Raw genomic sequence first — 18,528 nt, 5'->3', positions numbered from 1 at the left:
AATGGAAGTTTACGAATGAGGTCGCTCGCCAGATTGCTGATTGAGGGCGCTGTTTTCAAACAGAAGAAAAGAAATGTGTTTTGGAGCATTTGGAGCAAACAAGTAAGTTCCATAAGTTCTAAAGAAATAAAATCATGTCTGAATAAGTTTTTTATGTGATGCATAACACTTTGAAAAAGTAGGGCATGATGGTTTGCACTGTTCTGTATAATACTTACATAGGCCATAATAATTGAAGTAAAAAATCCCCGAAAATTCGGTTCGGGAAAAGTGAAACGAAAGTGTTCTGCCATGTCTGCTTAGCTTGGCCAAGTTAAACATCAGTTTTGGACTGTCTAACATAACAACTTGAACTTTGCACTTGTCAAAATACTAGCTTGAAAAACACATGTAATATCAAGCTCACTGCCACACTAGGCTCATGACATGGGGAGATTCGCCAGAAGATTCTCCCCATATCATGAGTTTAGTGAGCTGGATATTTCAGCTAATTTCAAAATGACTTTTCAACCTAACTAAACTTAGCACAACGTACAGCAGACTTCCCTTATTAAATATAAATGATAAAAAAATAAATTGCATCAGGAGATTGCAAGTTTTCTTGTGTACCCAAATTAAGTGTAACAAAGCTCACTGCGCTTCAAATAACTTTCAAATAACGCTTCAAATTACATTCAGCGTTTCAGAATCTCGCCCTGAGGATGTTCTCATCAGGATCACCTAGCAACGCTCCAGTTGAGTGCAAGACCCTCCAGCACTACCTGATCAACAGCACCTGTAAGAGGGCGCCCTCCATTGAGCCCACCACAATGGAGAATGATATTCTATCCATTACAGACAGCAGTCATCACTGTGCCTCGGTACAGAGCGAATTCAGCACCAAACTACTGGCTAACCTGAACTCGGGAATGCCATCTGATTGGGAACTGAACAAGAGGAAGGAAAGGTACCAGACTGGCCTGAATCCGAGTTTGAGGGAGTTTTGCGGCCATACAACTTGCAGAGTAAGATTAGAAGAAAAAACTTCCTCTTGACAAAGACTCCGACTTTTATAGTTTATTTTTCGGTATATTTTATGAGTTTTACATTTCCCTAAGTTTCTATTTTGATTTTAAGACAAGGAGTAAAATGACCTATGATGTTGAGGGTGTTGACTTTTGGGTGTCATCATTTTGGGGGTGTCACCTAAAGGGTGTGGCCATCGGGTGTGACATCAAGGTGAGGCTGCCCTCCATAAACCAGTAGCTTAAACAACCCTACCCAACCCTTTTACCAACAGGACACATGCCTGTTTGAGACTTACCAGACATCTCGAGAACCCACACCTGACAGAGACGCTGGAAACGGTGAGGACGGCAAACCTCCAAGTCTCTCCTACCTACCAGAAAGGCAGCATGAGTATCGATGGGACGGTCCACCAGTGAACACCCAGGGTGACTTACAAAGGGACCTAGACACGCAACAGACTGAACCAGATGATGTACTGAGTGGAATAGGTATGGATAGCCGAGGATCAGGGCGTTAGGCAAGCCCATCACAAAATTTACCACAAGTCAAAATTCCGTAACTTGAAAAGAATATGACTGATTTGAATTATTCTTGTACTAAAAGAAAGCTTATTAATTGAGCTTTAATATCCTAGAATTTGAAAGTGCTGCATGCAGAAATTCATTAATAAAATGGTCCTGAAATTTGGGTTTCTTCTTTTTTTTACTCACTCTGTATTGAAAGTTTAATATGAGGATTGTTGTATGATAACCCAATGTTCCTTTGAGAATCCTTATGTTTCTCGTTAATGTTTATGTCTGTGATATTTCACATCCGTTCAGATTACAGCTTGAGCCAGTTAGTCGAGGCAGAGATTGAAGCCTTCAGAGTCAACCTTCACAACCTCATATCCGACCACCATCAGCAGCACAGGCAGTTGCTTTCCCCTGGGAATGAGGCAGTCACTGAACAGGTAAAGTTCGAGCCTTGTGTACTGAAAGAGTCACTTCAGTCGTTCCAATACAGACTAATCTGGCAACGGCTGTTTTCTGCAGTAGCACCAGGCTCGGGTGAGTTGTACTCTATGCATGCACTCCGGGCTCCTTCAATCACTAGGGTTACCATAATGAGCACACACCTTGTCTCTAAGAACGCGTGCGGCGTGCCCGCAAATGTGGTGCCACCTCAAAATGGCTTCTAATTTTGTTAACTGGGTTAGTCTATCTGGGCAAAACACAGATGGATAACACCTGGTTTTGCACAGACAAATGCATGTTTTTCTATTCTATAGAAAACTGACAATCAAGAGTTAAGCATTTCTACATTTTAGCAGTAATTTTATCTACATTTCAGAGAGCAGTTTATGATCAACCAGCCGGCAACGGGGACGCAAACTATGCATGGTCTCCTATGAACTCCTCTGAGAAACCACAAATGTGAGTGTCTTTAACACCCCCCCCCCCCCCCCCCCCCGATACCCCCCTCCCGGAAACCCCCTCCCAGATACGCCCCCTCCCAGATACCCCCCTCCCGGATTCCCCCTCCCAGATACCCCCCCATACCCCCTCCCAGATACCCCATTTCCAGATACCCCATTTCCAGATACCCCCTTCCAGATACCCCCTTCCAGATACCCCCTTCCAGATACCCCCTCCCAGATACCCCCTCCCAGATACCCTCCCCCAGATACTCCCCTCCCAGATACCCCCCTCCCAGATACCCCCTCCCAGATTCCCCCACCCCCTCCCACCCACTCAACCCTTGTAACGCATTACACTTACTTACTGAACCAGGAATCTGTTACTTAAATGTTGCCCAACTTATTGTTCATTTGTCACATTAAGCCTTGCAGTGCACTTGCTAACCTAAATACGCTTTCAAAAGAAATTGTCATCAACAATAATCTTTACAAAAAAGAACATCACAGAAGAAAAATGTCTTTCAAAATGTATGAGAAGTGTCATATGACAAGAATCTAATTATTGGATATGATATCCACAGATTTGGGCCTTCCACTTATAAAATTATGTGCTCTTTCGCTCTGTTATGTGCTTCCCTCATCAGACCGTGACAGCAGATAACTGAACGAAATACTTCAGTAATGACTCATGCGTGTAAAAATGTGCAGCGTGTATTTATCTACTAATAAGATCTGACGGTTGGAGTGCATTAAATCATAATGAACAGCATAAAATGTCATACAAAGATTGCCAGAGACGTCTACAATATGACTGATACGGAAATATTTATGAAAAGTCCCCTAGGCAGGTTCAGAAATGCTTTCTATAAATAACCTGGTTTATCTTTACGCTGCCATTATCCAATTGTGTGTTGAAAATCTTGTCTTTGTTCAGAGTGGATTTTATGTTTGTAAAGTTGTTGAACTGTTTGTAACAAGAGCGTTTGTTGAGTGACGCACTCAATAGTTTGTTTATTTTGGAAGAGAATGGCATTGTTAAAAGACCCCATTTATACGCAAGATTGATTGAAAAGTAAACAAAAACATCTACAGGTGCTTTGGAACAAATCCTTTGCCAGCTGTTAATTTTTAACAGAATTAGAAAAATAAGAAAACCAGTGTCTGAAAAAAATGCTATCAATTTTTTTTGCACCTGTTGACTGTGTGGAATAACATCATAATTTTATTTTATTAACGTCATAATCATTTTTTTTCTTCAAAAACACCTTAAACTCTCCATACAAGCTAACATCACTCCGCAAGTAAATCATAAAATGCAACAACAAAACAATTGATCGACGCATTTCAAATCCTTTTCATAAGTGCTAAAGAATCCTGAAGTTTATTTTAAAGTTCCCATTCTTCCCTTTTCTGATCTTGTTTCTTATTTCTCAGGGAGGAATCTTCTAGTTCCAGCTACAGCATGCAAGATGAGGAAACGATTCAACTCTATCATCCGAACAACAGGTGGGTATAATAACAAAATCATGTCAAGAATCAATCAATCCATTAATGAAGCAATAGATTCTTTGCATTGCAGCCATCTTGGAGGTGTGTGTTTTTGTTCCAGAGGAGACCTCTTGTGTGTTCATTGTGAATGAATTAAAATAACGAAAAAAATACCACAAAGATGGCCACTGAATACAAATGATCTATAATGAAATGCAAAAAATAATCAAATTGAATTTGGTATAAGTTAAAAATGTGTATTTGTTTAGCATGACGAGCAAAATAAACTGTTTTAATTTTTTTTCTCCTAAGGTGAAGGGGGGGGGGGGCTTCAGGGGTTATGAATGGATACCAATAAGAGCAACTTGATATGTAATTGGTCATATAATCTGGATATTTTCTTTTCTTTTCCTTTTCCAAAGTCTTGAAGATGAAGTTAACAGTGCGCTACTCCAACTACTGACTTCTGCCAGTGCAGTTAGCCACGCCCTCAGAAGACATGAATATTCAACGTGACCTGATTCTAGTTTCAAACATGGACCTTTGGGTTATGAATATGCAAAAAAAATTTAAATATTGATAAGAAGTTGTTGAGAGGATTGTTACCAAGAATATGCATGTTGTAAAAATCCGTCCCTTTAATATCACAAGTATTTGCCGATAAATATAAACCATGTTATGTACAACTGTTCACGTCATCCATGTTCATTCTGAAATTTAAATAAATGTTAAGTGTAAAACAAAAACACATTTTGCTGTTTGTCGTCAACTCTTTTATTGTCACTTCATTTAAATTTAAAATGATCCTTAGTACTCTTTTATGATTTGTTTTTCTAGACTTTGTGTAAAAGATGATTTTAGTTGCCTGTTTTGCAATGGTGACCTTATATTGACCTCTCCCCTTTTTATTTCTGTCCTAATAATTGTTTTTGACTTGAAAGTTTTCCCCATGAATAAACAAAATTCCACGATGCTGTCATCAAATTCTCAATTATTAATGTTCTCAGAGCCAGAAAACTCATAATTTTACGATCATTGCCGACGTGCTGGCTAAATAAAGAGCCATTTGTTCATTTCCCTGTGTTGTGGCCTTGAATGTATTAAGCCAAAATTACGAGCGTCGCTCAAATTCCTGGAAACTCGCGCAGCACAGGGAATTTAACAGCAACAATAAAAGGCAATTTCTAATAAATTTGGGTGTTTTTTTTTTAATAATCTTGACAAGAGCATCGGCTCGCGGTTTAAGTAGGTCGACCCAATCAGCAAAAAGTTAAGCCCCAGGTCATAAAGTTGCCAGATTGTGATGGGCAACATTTCTAGGATGGCACACGATTAAACAACTGACAGTTAATAGAGAAGAAAGTTTTAGTGAAGGCGTGGGAAACCATTCATTACTCGCCACATAATTGTACGACAAAGTCATGTACTGTACATGTAATGTACAATGTACATGTACTTGCAAGATATACAGGGGATGTGGCCGATCCATTCAGCCCCGCCCAATGAAGTTTTGACCAATCACAACCAATTATGATCAAGCGGATCATAAAAATACGTGACCTATATAACGCGCGCGTCTGAAACCAGTAGAGGCGCAGACGCACGTGATGTTGCCCACGTGCGCAGTGCCCACGTGGAGAGTGGGAGGGGCGTAATGAATCGGTACTACTTTTTCGTGGAGTATAGTAATAATACAGAAAAGCATCCAAAGCATCCGGCAATGCAACCCGAATCCATAATCGGGGGAGGGGGGTGGGGGAATGGACGAATGAATGTATAATAATGGGGAAGTAAATGTCAATGCTTCTTATCACCCTGGCTCCTTGCCCCTCCCCCTAAATAAGTTTGAAAAGAAAAAAATACCAGCAAAACAAGACAGAGAACAAGGCAACAAGCTTCCTCTCTGGCCGGCGATGTGTCAAAATGACGTCACTAAACATTTCCTTAACACGCCCTCATCCTCGATCCGCCTCCGAAAGAGGAAGTCTCTTTTGCTTCTGTTTGCGAGCGAGCATAGTGTAGGACTTTAATTAAATGATATTAAATATCGCTTTTTCCAAGTTCCGTGAAACGTTCGTGAATGTATTACCTTTTTAATTTTATAGATGCTCCGCATACATGTACCAAAACAACTTTGACGAAAGGTCACTTTCTCAACAATTTCTAAGAAAAGTATTTATAGAATGTTTTAAATGTTTCCTCATTATGTCCTCACAATGCCTGATTTTAGAATTGGAATTTTAGAAAATGAAAGAGCAGCATTTTGTTACATTTATTTAACACTAAGCCAACAATATTTCAACTGCTTCAACTTGCAATAAAATTTAAAGATGTGTTTCTCTACTCTGCTCCTTAAACACGCTTCAAACTTTTTTCTTTTCGCTTTTTGTCAGGGAACTTCGAAATCATTTGATGATCTAATTATTGTTTAGCTCTGTATCTCAGCTTGTGTATTTCTTTTCATTTTTCAAACAAAAAATGCATACGTTTTGGTGAATTTCATCATCTAAAAATATAAATGAGCATATTTCGGAAGTGAACTAGAATGACTACATACATAATAAAGAAATCGACTGGCTAGTTAAATAGATTATCTCTTGTCCAATCAGCGCGGGTTTTTGATTGCCTCAGTCACTGACGTCACGATTGTATGTAAATGTCGTGTGCATGACATGCACGCGCGCGCTATATGCATAGTGCACTGTATGTGCGGTTGCAGTACAGTTCAGTTAACGTGTGGCGCTATGCGAATTGACTGACATGATATATCGTGCATAAAAATGGTGGCCAGCTGAACTGAACACGGTACCGCGAAGTTGTCCACACTATTCCTACTTGTCCTACTCGTTGTCATTTGATGATCCACACTCCACAACACCAAAAGACCATAACTGAATGCTGTAAAGCTTGGATTTAATAACCATGGCCGACATTGATCCCGATTTCGACGAGCCACAGGCTCGTCCTCGCTCCTGCACTTGGCCACTCCGGCGACCGGACTTTCTGAAGAAACCGTCCGGGCCACAACCGTCGTCCGGGGAAGGCACGCCCGCTGCCGTGGCTGAGGAGATCCAGGACCCTAATCTTCCCGTGCAACAGGTCGAAAGTCCCGACATCAAGCAGGATTTGGCTGCCGTTGCCACCAACAGAAAGAACTGTTCCCGGAGAAATGCTTGGGGAAACTTGTCTTACGCGGACTTGATCACAAAAGCGATCCAAAGTGCGCCAGAGCAGAGGCTGACACTGTCACAAATTTACGACTGGATGGTCAAAAATGTCCCCTTCTTCAAGGACAAGGGTGACAGCAACAGTTCGGCGGGATGGAAAGTAAGTTTGTCACGGTCTCTTTCTGTCAAGGGACATTCATTTTTGGGCTTCATTATTTCCCTTGACTTACCATTTACAGTAACTCATGAATAAATATGAAACTATTAAAACATGCCTCACTTGAGGGTAAAACTGTGAAACACTTTTTTAAAGTTTTACTGTTTATGCTTTTCATGACATGCCTGGTTTAATTTTTTTTAATAACAATCAATAGTGTGCCTCGTTAATCCCCCATGCTATTGCTATGTAGAAAGTATCTTTCCCACTTAGTACATGTACTAACTTCAGATGTACTGTAGGCGTACTGGTTAACAAGGATTTTTAAGTTTCTCGTTAAATTATTTCATGACATTATTATTAAATTAGTTGCATTCAATTGTGTCATCATGGTCATGTTATGATGTACCCCTAGCACTATGAATTAGTGATGTGTGCACTTACCCTCCTACATTTTGTTTGCCAACCTTTATAAAAATATTTGTTGATTTTCATTCAATTACTTGGTCCAAATTTCGTGTACTAATGACTTTATTTGTTCAGGTTAACTTGTGGAAAGTTCACCTACACGTAACGGTTGTAGTATTTTCCGGTCGTTTCAGACCATTGTCTCCAGATGTTTATCATTCTCTGAACAACTCCAAAATTGACGTTCTTTCCTTCCACGCTACCTGTACGTTCCTCACATTTGCCCTTTATCTAATCCGGATCCCGTTATAGCACAAGGGAAGTGACACCACAGGAAAAGTCTTTTTTATGATGTCACGGAAAATCTGATCCACTGTTTAATCAACTTCCCGAAATGGGTTTGACACATTAGTCAGAAAAGCTCACCACTGGTATCCCGTATTCAGTTTAGTACTTGCTAAATACTAACGGCAGTCATGTCATTCAGGTACATTGTACATGTAGTACAGTAGGGTAGTACTACTGTGCATTACAGGTCTTAAGAGTTGGTGGAGAAACTTCCCTGCTGGGATCCTACATGTCTAGAGGTCAAGGGGTCGTGACTTTACATCACTGAGCCATCAATGGTGCCTTGTTCCCAGTTTTTCATTTTGTTACAGGTTAAACTGTGTATTCTGGGATTCTTTCAACCTAGTCTTGTCAATCTATGGTTTTTTTTGGAATCTCAGGAAGGCTGCAGGCTAACTAAAAGGCAGCGCAAACTTTTGTTTGTGAGATGCCCGGTTCTGAAATATTATAAAGTCCTTGTTCTAGAAACATAAACTATTTAGGATAAGTTTTCTTGAGGTCAATATTTTGTTGGTTTTTTTCCCATCGTGTGATGCCTCAAATTGTAATTGGTCTCAATGTAAACTATTAGGAAGCATTTCAGCATGCCTGCTTTGCGTGACTAGAAGGATTCCCTGCTAACTGATAATAAGTGATAACTGTGTGAAAATGACCATACTCTATTCATTGTAACAGTATAATAACCAATACCTTTGATTACCGCTGAACTGGAACCCCAGTGTTCCACAGATAGTCATTTATTAAAAGAAAGCTAAACGGTTATTGAAAAAAATGACACTTAAGTGATTTTTACATGGACCGTTAATTTTTCACTAAACATGTTGATGACCAGGTTTGTGCATTGGCGTGATTACTCCCTTAAATCATTCACAAGTGGATATGTGTACAGGGTATGTACATGAAAAAAAATATTTGAATATCAAATATCAGTTTATTAGCTCTTATACTGCACTCTTTTGTAGGCATGACGAAATCATGGAAACAATTCCCTATAATGAATAAAAATTCCTAACATTACATACCTTGTGTGAACTGTACTGTGTAAAACGTATGCAAGTTACTGGTGCAAAGTTCCGTTAACTTGTTTTGTCTGTTCAACAGTTTTCAATATCACAAATGAACAAGTCATACACCGAAAATTCCCATTTACAAAAAATATCCATGACGTGATATTACAAAATAGAATGCTTCAATGGTCCACTTTGGACCTGAAGAGGGGTACAAAGATCCAATCAAACAAGCATGACGCAGGACCAACAAAAGCACCTTGTCCACAATTGTTGATGATTTGGTTCTTGTTGACGACATGTACCTCATAATTGTATTGCGGTTAGAGTGAAGTAAGGGTTGGAATTGGGTTTGACGTGAGGGAATTTATTTTTCCTGACCACACTTTTTATGACAAAAATAGATATGTGATAGATAAAAAATAATGTTTCAGACTTTGTAATAGCTCGCCTATGAAATTACCCAGTAAGACTGGAAACTGCGGGTTTTTTTAGTTATTTTATACTGTTAAGTCTGTAAATCCAGTATATGTACCAAAAAGCCTAATTGACGAGATATGATAAACCCATAAACATACATTCCAGTGTATATTGTCTCACGACATGCCATAGAAAACTTCTTTTTTTTATTTCCATGTACATCGTTTAATCTATTCCTTTATAAAGGGATACCTACTCTAACATGTAACATCCTATTCCTATCCACTTTGATTAAAATGCAGTATCCTACTGGTTCTGTTATTGGCAGTTATGTACTTACTAGTTAGCTCAATATGGTCAGCGTACCGACCAGTGGAACCAAAGTTCATGCTCAATATATTTTAATCGCCTCCTCCCTTCCTATAAGACTTCTAATCCAAAAAAATTGTATGCGCAATTTTTTTTTATCGGATTCGCTCAGTTTAATTGCTGACTGTAAAAGTAATCAGGTAACATGTCAACCGTGGAAGTATATGCGGAATATATAGGAATCACATGACCTCAGATTGAACGTGTGCAGAGTGCGATCGCTATTCATAAGGCTGGCTGGTAGCCTAACTTTACTGTACTGTTCATGGGTTTGTGTGGGTGACGTTTAGTCACGGTTCACCGTGCGTGGGCGGCTTAATCAGAAATGCAGTGTGCAAGCGTGTGTTGGTCCATCACTGCCGTGCACAAAATAACATATCCGATTTCAGTAAAAGTAGGGAGAAAACAGAGTAGCCCACGTTTGAAAGGTAACCATATTAGTGGTCATTTCTGTAGAGTATGTTAGTTTGTAAACCCGTTTACATTGGATTTTCCTTGGTTTTTTTTTTTCTCGTTTATTGAAAGTTGCTTAACATAAAGTCCATTTCCTAGCATTCAATCAACTAATACAGTTTACACCATTAGGCCTATTAGAAAAGGAATGAAAACAAATAAAACTTTCCTCACTTCTAAATTGGGAGTTTGGGAATTTCATCAATGAAATGGGGTATTTTTGGAGTTCCCTAGTAAAATGTTTAGGTAAATTCCACAATATTACATTGTACATCCACAAGCAAAATGTACTTCAATGCGAGTTTGTCATCTGACACTGATTTTTGAACAAGGAAATGCTTGCATTTTGAAAAATTTCAAAACCCGTGAGAATTGAGAGGAAGCCTTTTGGATGGGCCTGGTATGGATTTACGATGTGACCCATGTTGACCTTTAACCTGGTGCTGACCTCAGTGGGAATAATTTAGGAGAGTTGGAACAGGAAGATCACCCAAGGCTGTAGAAATCAGTGATATTAATTTAATACTCATACAAGTGCATGTGTACATGTGTGGGTACTTGTGCAAATTTAATGCATCACTGAAATTAATGCTGGCTGAAACACGTGTGTAAACAATACAAGTGCATATTGTTATATGCCAGCACATGTACATTGGCATCCGGAGTTTGCTTAGAAGTCCAAAAGAGTTTATTGTTAATGTTAAAGACCAAAATAGTGCAGTAATCATGAAGATTTGAATATTTTTTCGCGTAAAACTGTGCCTGTCATGCAGTCCGTGTAGTTTTGCAAACTGTATAATATTGTCAGGCTCTTAAAGTCTGTCATGTAAACATTTTTTTCTCATATTTGTCGTGATTGACACATGGCAGTCTAAAATGTCAGGCTGCACTCTGGGTTGCCCTGAGTGAACTTTGGCTCCCACATTTCAGTCTCTCCGGAAGGAAGACAGGCCTGGCAAGATTGGCCACGGAGCCTTCAGCTAGGGGCAGGCCTCTCTGCTATACCTTGTTGTTGCGTCCATCCGTTGTGCCGAGATAGAGAGAGAGAGTAGCCTGCAGAACGGTCGAGCTATGAATAGGAGCCTCAGCCCGAGGACAAAATCCTGAAGGAGACTTGGCAAATGTGATTAGGGAGAAGCCGTACTCCGTGTCACTAGCCCGCATCGGGGCTCTCCGTATCTAATCGTGCAGCGGGATGGCGCTGGCAGTTTATTCAACTCATGTTCGTCGGGACGGGGAAGCCATGTGACGTCAGCGGAGCAGGCTCAAGTCAGGATTCGTCAAGGGAATCTTGCGAATGACGCTTGGTTCTGACTGATTAAACACAAACATGTATTTTGGGAACGATTGTTTATATACAGCAGCGCAAGAATATATTATAGAGTATTAGTCTATAAATAGCAACTTGAGGATTGGAAATAAACCTATGGGTTTTGTGCCGGTATTAAACTACAGGTGAGGTCGTGAGGCTAGATAGCGATTCGATTAAATTGAGTTATATGGACTTGATTTTACTCTAAAAATAGTCGCACGGAAAAACAAGTCACTGTTCATATTTGTAATGAATTTGTTTTCTGTTGGACCATACCACGCAGAAGGTACATTACTAACAAACAACCGTGAGAATTTGATTTAATGAGGGAAGTACTGTATGCAAACACTGCAGAATTTGTGCAAAGGGCTGTCGTTGGACTTCATTTTACTCAGGCAAAAGAATGGAAGAGTTTCAATTGAATTTTTTCCTGAAATCGGTCAAGATTTTATGGCGTCAAAGTTTGTTGTTGACTTGTGAAATATTTCAGCATTACTTGAAAATAGCAGAATTAAGATACTGTTTGTCATAAACTTAAATGAAAAATGCATTTATCATGAAAAGTTCTGATTGGACGTCTCCCACCTGCATCATGAAAAAGCCCCTGGACCTGTAATTGAGAATCAGTTCAATAATCCACTGGATGCTTATCATGTCCCGAGATCGGTAATCCTGTGTAAATTCCCTGTGTGCATGATATCGTGCAACTGGCTGAACTTTGTCCCAGTACTCTGCCAAACAGTGTAGGCCCTGTGTGCGATTGGGAAAAAAAAAAACCTCCGTACTTATCCCATAATGCTCGGTTATGGCACCATCAATAGGGCAGCAGGTATTTCCTTTGGCAGTGTGCCAGATGTCAGGGTCATCTGAGGTCACCAGTGTAATTTGCATGTAATGGTATTTGGGAGGATTTGTTCCGTTGTGCATTGTACTGTATGGGAATGCACATGGGGCTTCAATTGTACTCAAATGTACACATTCCCTACGTACTGTACATACATGCACATACTGTTTTTCTACAAGGCATGAACAAAATACAACATCCATCACAATTTTCAGGAAGTTGGGCTGGCTTAATCAACAACATTGACATATTGCTGTGGTGTCCAATAACAACATATTACAGAGAGTAATAAAATAATGTAGTCTTCCTCTCTACAATTCCGCCCCCAAAAAAGGTTTTAGTCTGTAAAGAAAAGCTGAAAAGTCAAAATATGTGGAGTTTTGGAATACATCTTGATGAAAAATTGCTCATCTTTTATCTTGAAATCTTAGACAATTTTTAATTTGAACATTTTGTCCCAGCTAGAACGACCATACATATTTAATGAAAGTACAGCTCTCTTCAACCCATTCTTGAATGGTTTTAGTGATAATCCTGTGTGGATTTCCTATTGCTTTTAGCTATGCCAGGTTGGGCGGAAAAACTTACCATTGATTCAGCGGCCCACGTTGAAAAGCAGTACTATTACTATATAAACTACATGTAGGACATGTCCAGACCTGAACAGAAGATGATGCATGTTGCATCATGCAAACACTAAGCAATGTCCTTTCCTGCCTTCATACATTATCATGCTTAAATGCTGATTATTTGATTTGACCCAGTGAAGAAACTTGACCCTAACTACTCTGGGTCCTTTTGGCTAGGAACCATCCTCAACCCTACAAAATCCTCCAATTGCCACCATGTAAAAATTGGATTCATCCTCAATCCTCCAAAATCATCCACTATTTCTTGAATTTGTTCAGTCGAGGGTTGACCACTGCCTCAATCCATCAAATCCTCACTGGGTTGAGGCAGTGCTAATGACATTCAGAAGGATATCAAGCACAATGCAGGGCTCAACTATGCATAACTGAACATAAACAATACAGGGTACACAACAAACTTGTCGCATTGCATCCTCCATTTAGCCTCAATCCTCCGAAACCCCCTGGAGGATTTTGGAGGATTGAGGAGTGTTAGGCAGTTAGGGTTAATTAAAGTGGTTTTACAGTATTTTAATGTGTTCAGAACTACCGCTGTCCGGTCACTCTGAATTTACATGCGACCTGATGAAAGAAGTTCCTGCTCAGTTTGAATTTTGCATATTCTGGAATTATCCTTGCAAGAAATGACAAAGGAGGTGCAAACGGAAATTAATGGTAATTATTCTTCAGTTGTCTTGGATTCACGTCACCGACCCTTTTCAAACTCATCACATGCATACTGGTGATAAGCATGACTGCTGTTTTGAACACAATGAGCCATTTCACACAAAACTAAAAAGGCTTGCATACTCTACATATCAATGTCCAGCGTTGGGCATTCCGATGCAAGTTGTCACGGTCAGTCTATTGGTCAGCCACCATTCACTGTGGCCTTGTGGTCTGGACTCTGCTCGGTCCATCATGTCTAGCGGTCATCAGCAGTAAGTGACCCATGACCATTGCATCAATTCTCTCAAAATGTCCAACGCTGCTGTATAAATTTTGTCATTGCACAAACATGTGACACTTTGATGGTTTGGCACAAGTTATCATACCTGAACTCTAAATAAATTGACGTAAGACCAAAGAAAAGATATAAATCTGGATGATTTAGTCTGTTACATATGTAAGTTTGTAAGGTACTGTTACGTCAATTTTTAAAGTAAGTTTGCAGTTTTGCAAATTTGTTGGATTCAGCAGGCAACTGAAAACATTCATAGGCGATTCTGTTGGGTACTGGTAAATAAAGACAAGTTGGACTCTTGGAATCAGCAGGAAACGGAAAAATAAGGCACAGTCGGATTCTGTTGGATTGAACATATCGGTCATTATACATTTCACAGTGGTACACAACAACTTGGCATATTGGATTTTGTGGGACTGTGTTGGATTGAGCAGTAACCGTCTTAGATTCTGTTGGATTTCTTAGGGTATAGACCTGGGGAACTATTTTAGGGGGTTAGGGTTAAGGATTGATAGTTTCTCACCCCTTGTTATATGCAAACTTCAATGGGTAATGCAAAGTGTAAAGTCATTAAACAAATTGAGGTAGAGGATTTAGCGCCAGAGATAATAAGCTTTGTATTATCACCTAACACAGATAATGAAGCCCTATTGTATATAACTGTCATTGAATAAGCAATGTAGGGTGTGCTATAATTGGCTGGCTGGCCTATCAGTAATGACCCCAGTCCTTAGGTCAACTTCATAAAGATAATGGACATCAAATGATTAAAAGTCACATGTTACATGTACAAAAAATGTACATGTTTGCATGCATGCACAAGCTGTAAATGTGCATGCCACCGGTATGTAATGTTGAGCATGAACATGAACAAAAACATGTACAACGTATGTTCACAAATATGTACATGAGCTTGTGCACGCATACAAAATATTCCCTAGAAAGGTGTTATAATTTTTTTTTACAAGAAAATTGCTTTAAAAAAAAATATTTTTAAGAACAATTATTCTATCTTATAAATGTTGAGAAATGTACGTGTCAATAATTGTAGAACCATCCAAACTAGACGTGACAAACAAAACGAAAAACGTAAAAACAGTATTCTTAGAAAAATCTTGATGACTGGAGGCGAAATCTGCAAAATCATTCAAGGCAAGCTTGCTGCGAAACGATAGAACATCGGTCGTACTTAACATAGATCACTCCAACGACATTTTTTGTATTTTTTAGTGGCATGTGAAACCAATCACAGTCGTTCTTGATTGCACCAATCCGTGCATGATAACCCGTCTCGGATTTTGACTACATTACCCGCATCGCGCCGCATCTGAGAATACCGTCTGCGATACCCGCTCATTTAATTACCTCGCTATCACATACGGGCAACCCTACACTGTCTCCTAAACCTAATTATCCTCTGCTTGTCATTAGTTCCGGCAGCTTTTTCCCAGCTAGCTAGCAGTGACGCGTTTCACCGTGTTCGCAGCGAGTTGTCAGTAATATTATTTTATATAAATTTTTCCCTTCCGTTTTTGGTTACTGGTTCCAACCGCTGTTTTAGGATTCCCCCTGCCGCGAGAAGTATTCTTTCCCACTGTGATCTGGAAGCGGGAAGGTCACTAACCAATCTCGGAACCAGTCTTTCTTTCTCTCCGTTGTTCTCCGCTGTAATCCGAGGTTTCAATTATGAGATAACCTGTGGTTAGCAGACATCAAATCCAGTTTCGCCTATCACAGGCGGCTGGCTGTGCAACGGACTGACCTGTGATTACAAGTACAGTCACTGCTCATTTTACATGAATGAGATTGATGACAGTTGATATGAGTTTGGATTTAGAGTCAAGCGATGGCTTCTGAAGTTGAGAGATGTTTTAGAATAGTAAAACATGTCTTGATCGTTCAGTGCACTTTATGACTAGGAGTTACTTTCATTTTTATTTTTAAATTATTCTATTGTAAATCCTTACACAACAGTTAGATCAAATTCTGGGATTCAAACCATGGATATCTTCTTTTATCAATTGTCAATTATACGACAAAGGGAAGCGTTCTTGTAGGTTGCTGGTTCAAACCCCATTCAAGTCAATTGTCCAATTTAATAATATCTTACTTACTTCAAGGCAAGAGCAAATTTTTTTTGGTGACTGATATTTTGTCTTTGTTGTGTCAGCAATCAACACAAACGCTATCCAATGTACATGTACTATGGGAAGGACTGTCATAAAATTTCTGGAAAAGCCATTGGCATTTGAGAAAAGTTGTGGTATTTTCATCAAAATAATTTCTGACACAACAATTTTCAAATCATCATTTCCTGCAGTTTGCAGGAAAAGGTTAAGCTTGGGGCTGCTTGAACGATCTAGGTTTGATATATGATCTTTAATTTGGTTGCTTCTTCTCATTTGCTTTGTTTACAGAATTCTATCAGACACAACTTGTCATTGCACAGTCGATTTGTGCGAGTGCAAAATGAAGGCACGGGCAAGAGCTCCTGGTGGATGATCAACCCTGATGCTAAGCCGGGCAAGTCATCTCGACGACGCGCATCAAGCATGGATACCAACAATCCCAAGTGGGAGAAGAAGCGCGGCCGAGCTAAGAAGAAGGTCCTGGAGGAGAGGGCAAAGTGGAGCACCAGTCCCACGCCCAAGTTTGAAGGAGAGCCAGAGAACTCGCTCTCGCTCGCACTGAGCTCGGAGTTCCGTTCCCGAGCCAGCTCCAATGCCAGCAGCTGCGGTCGTCTGTCTCCCATCAATCAGATCGACGACATGCATGATAACGAAGTCCCACCCATGTCACCGGTACCCTATGACCTCGGCCACCACCAGACCCAACCCTACGAGAGTCCCGATCACTTACACACCGACCAACTGACGTCTCTCGCCCAAGCCATGAGTCTAAACACCTCCCTAAACGGCTCGGTCAGCTCCGACCTGAACAGTCCCGTTGAGCAGCTCCGAGTCCCGACACCCATGAGGCCCTCTCCAAAACACACAAGCCGCGGGAATCTATTCCAGAACAACGTGACCAGCAACTCTAACAGCTACATGACGTTCTCGCCGGCACCGAGCTACAGCGGTTCTGACCGGTCCCCCGTACACAGTAACGTCCAAAGCCCTGCGTACAGCCCTTACGGACAGAACTCTGCGATGAGTCCTATTCCACAGCAGCAACGCTGCTCCCCATCCATGAGTGTCACCGACATGTCACAGCAGTTCATTAACATACCTCAACCTCAACCCGCCTCGTTCTCCATGATGCCACATCAGGATACCAGTATGACAACCAACGGGGCCATCCTGTCGAAACGTGATCCCATGCTGTCTCACTCGACCCTCCAACCTGGCAGCATGATGCATCAGCGGCCCACCAACCTGCAGCCGACCTGCCGCGTGCAGACCAACATGGCGCAAGGCCGGTCCTTACAAGGCTTCAGCCCCCAGACCAGCCCCAGTAACCCCCTCACTTCCATGCTCCAGCTGAATCCGGTCATCACGGCCGCCCAGAATAACCACATGTCCAGCCCCACCCACGCAGCCATGAATCTCCAGTACACCCAATCCTCGATGACCCTACCCATCCAAAGCATTCCCATGAACAGCTCCAACGACAAGGTTCCTAGCGACCTTCAGAGTCTGGACGTTGACATGTTCAAAGGCATGGATTGTGACATTGATTCCGTCATTCGGAATGAGCTGATGGACGACGGCAACCTAGATTTCAACTTTGAGGGACTCATCAATCAAACAGTGACGTCAACACCAAGTTGGGTGCATTAATAATCCACAGGTTAGTATAGCATCTTTAGTCTTCTATCCCCTCCTACCTCATCCTAGTTCACCAATTTCTCATTGCTTCCAGAGTTTTGGCAAAAACAAACTTGTCAAAATTTGTTTTGACTTCAACTTTGAATCAACATGGCATGAGACGCACAGGATTGGATGGTTCGCAGCTCAGTTATTGAATAGCAATTTGAGTGAATTCAAAATGGATTCCATTTTTTTTCTATATTTTGTAAAATTTAAGTTTTGCTCCCTTCATCTGAGTTCATTTTTCTAGAGTCATTGACCTTCGCAGCTGGGTTGGATTTAAAGGATCACATTTTACCGTCAATATTTGCTACAGTGTCTGCATTTTGTAAATACCAAATATCAATGGAAATAGGAAACCGAGACAACCAATCCCACAAAATCCGCGGAAAGTTGCATGTAAAATGCATGCAACTCATTCCTCTCCCACTTTCCCAATGCTACAAAGATCTGATTTGTAAATACCCCCCCCCCCCCCCCCCAAATCCTGCATTATTCAAATATGAACTGTGAAAATCCACCGATGGCTATCGTCAGAATCCGTCTTGAATTTCACTCTACTATTTGTTTCTGGGAGAGAGCGAGATTTGCACGGTAATCACCCCATGAATATAAATCCGATACGGAGAATCCTCACCGTCCCAATGGAAAAGGACCCACTCTCCATACAAGCGCAACGAATATTTACCCATTTTGATTGAATTCAGCAAGTAGAGATTCCCTGGTGTTTTTTTTTAGTATTTTTT

The 18,528-nt window shown here is 40.6% G+C and overlaps 2 protein-coding genes across 2 annotated transcripts; both read left to right on the top strand.

The window, feature by feature from the left end:
• Positions 1 to 13: 13 nt before the first annotated feature.
• LOC119746440 lies at positions 14 to 4,643 on the top strand. The gene is made up of 7 exons (XM_038223396.1): positions 14 to 102; positions 679 to 1,004; positions 1,280 to 1,496; positions 1,830 to 1,960; positions 2,341 to 2,423; positions 3,842 to 3,913; positions 4,318 to 4,643. The coding sequence occupies exons 2-7, from the start codon at positions 702 to 704 to the stop codon at positions 4,409 to 4,411; spliced, it is 900 nt and encodes a 299-aa protein (XP_038079324.1). The 5' UTR covers positions 14 to 102; positions 679 to 701; the 3' UTR covers positions 4,412 to 4,643.
• Positions 4,644 to 6,585: 1,942 nt separating this feature from the next.
• LOC119744882 (forkhead box protein O3-like) lies at positions 6,586 to 18,236 on the top strand. The gene is made up of 2 exons (XM_038221073.1): positions 6,586 to 7,222; positions 16,391 to 18,236. Exons 1-2 carry the CDS (start codon positions 6,818 to 6,820, stop codon positions 17,750 to 17,752), a joined length of 1,767 nt encoding a protein of 588 aa, XP_038077001.1. The 5' UTR covers positions 6,586 to 6,817; the 3' UTR covers positions 17,753 to 18,236.
• Positions 18,237 to 18,528: the final 292 nt, after the last annotated feature.

This window comes from Patiria miniata, unplaced genomic scaffold, assembly GCF_015706575.1.
Source record: "Patiria miniata isolate m_02_andy unplaced genomic scaffold, ASM1570657v1 HiC_scaffold_7, whole genome shotgun sequence".
NCBI lineage: Eukaryota > Metazoa > Echinodermata > Asteroidea > Valvatida > Asterinidae > Patiria > Patiria miniata.
This window is presented reverse-complemented; position numbering and strand designations above follow the sequence as displayed.

Coding starts and splice junctions, on each gene's coding strand:
- LOC119744882 (XM_038221073.1), top strand. CDS start 6,818: ATGGCCGACATTGATCCCGATTTCGACGAGCCACAGGCTCGTCCTCGC. Junction 7,223..16,390: donor ACAGTTCGGCGGGATGGAAA/GTAAGTTTGTCA, acceptor CTTTGTTTACAG/AATTCTATCAGACACAACTT.
- LOC119746440 (XM_038223396.1), top strand. CDS start 702: ATGTTCTCATCAGGATCACCTAGCAACGCTCCAGTTGAGTGCAAGACC. Junction 1,497..1,829: donor TGATGTACTGAGTGGAATAG/GTATGGATAGCC, acceptor ACATCCGTTCAG/ATTACAGCTTGAGCCAGTTA. Junction 1,961..2,340: donor ATGAGGCAGTCACTGAACAG/GTAAAGTTCGAG, acceptor TCTACATTTCAG/AGAGCAGTTTATGATCAACC.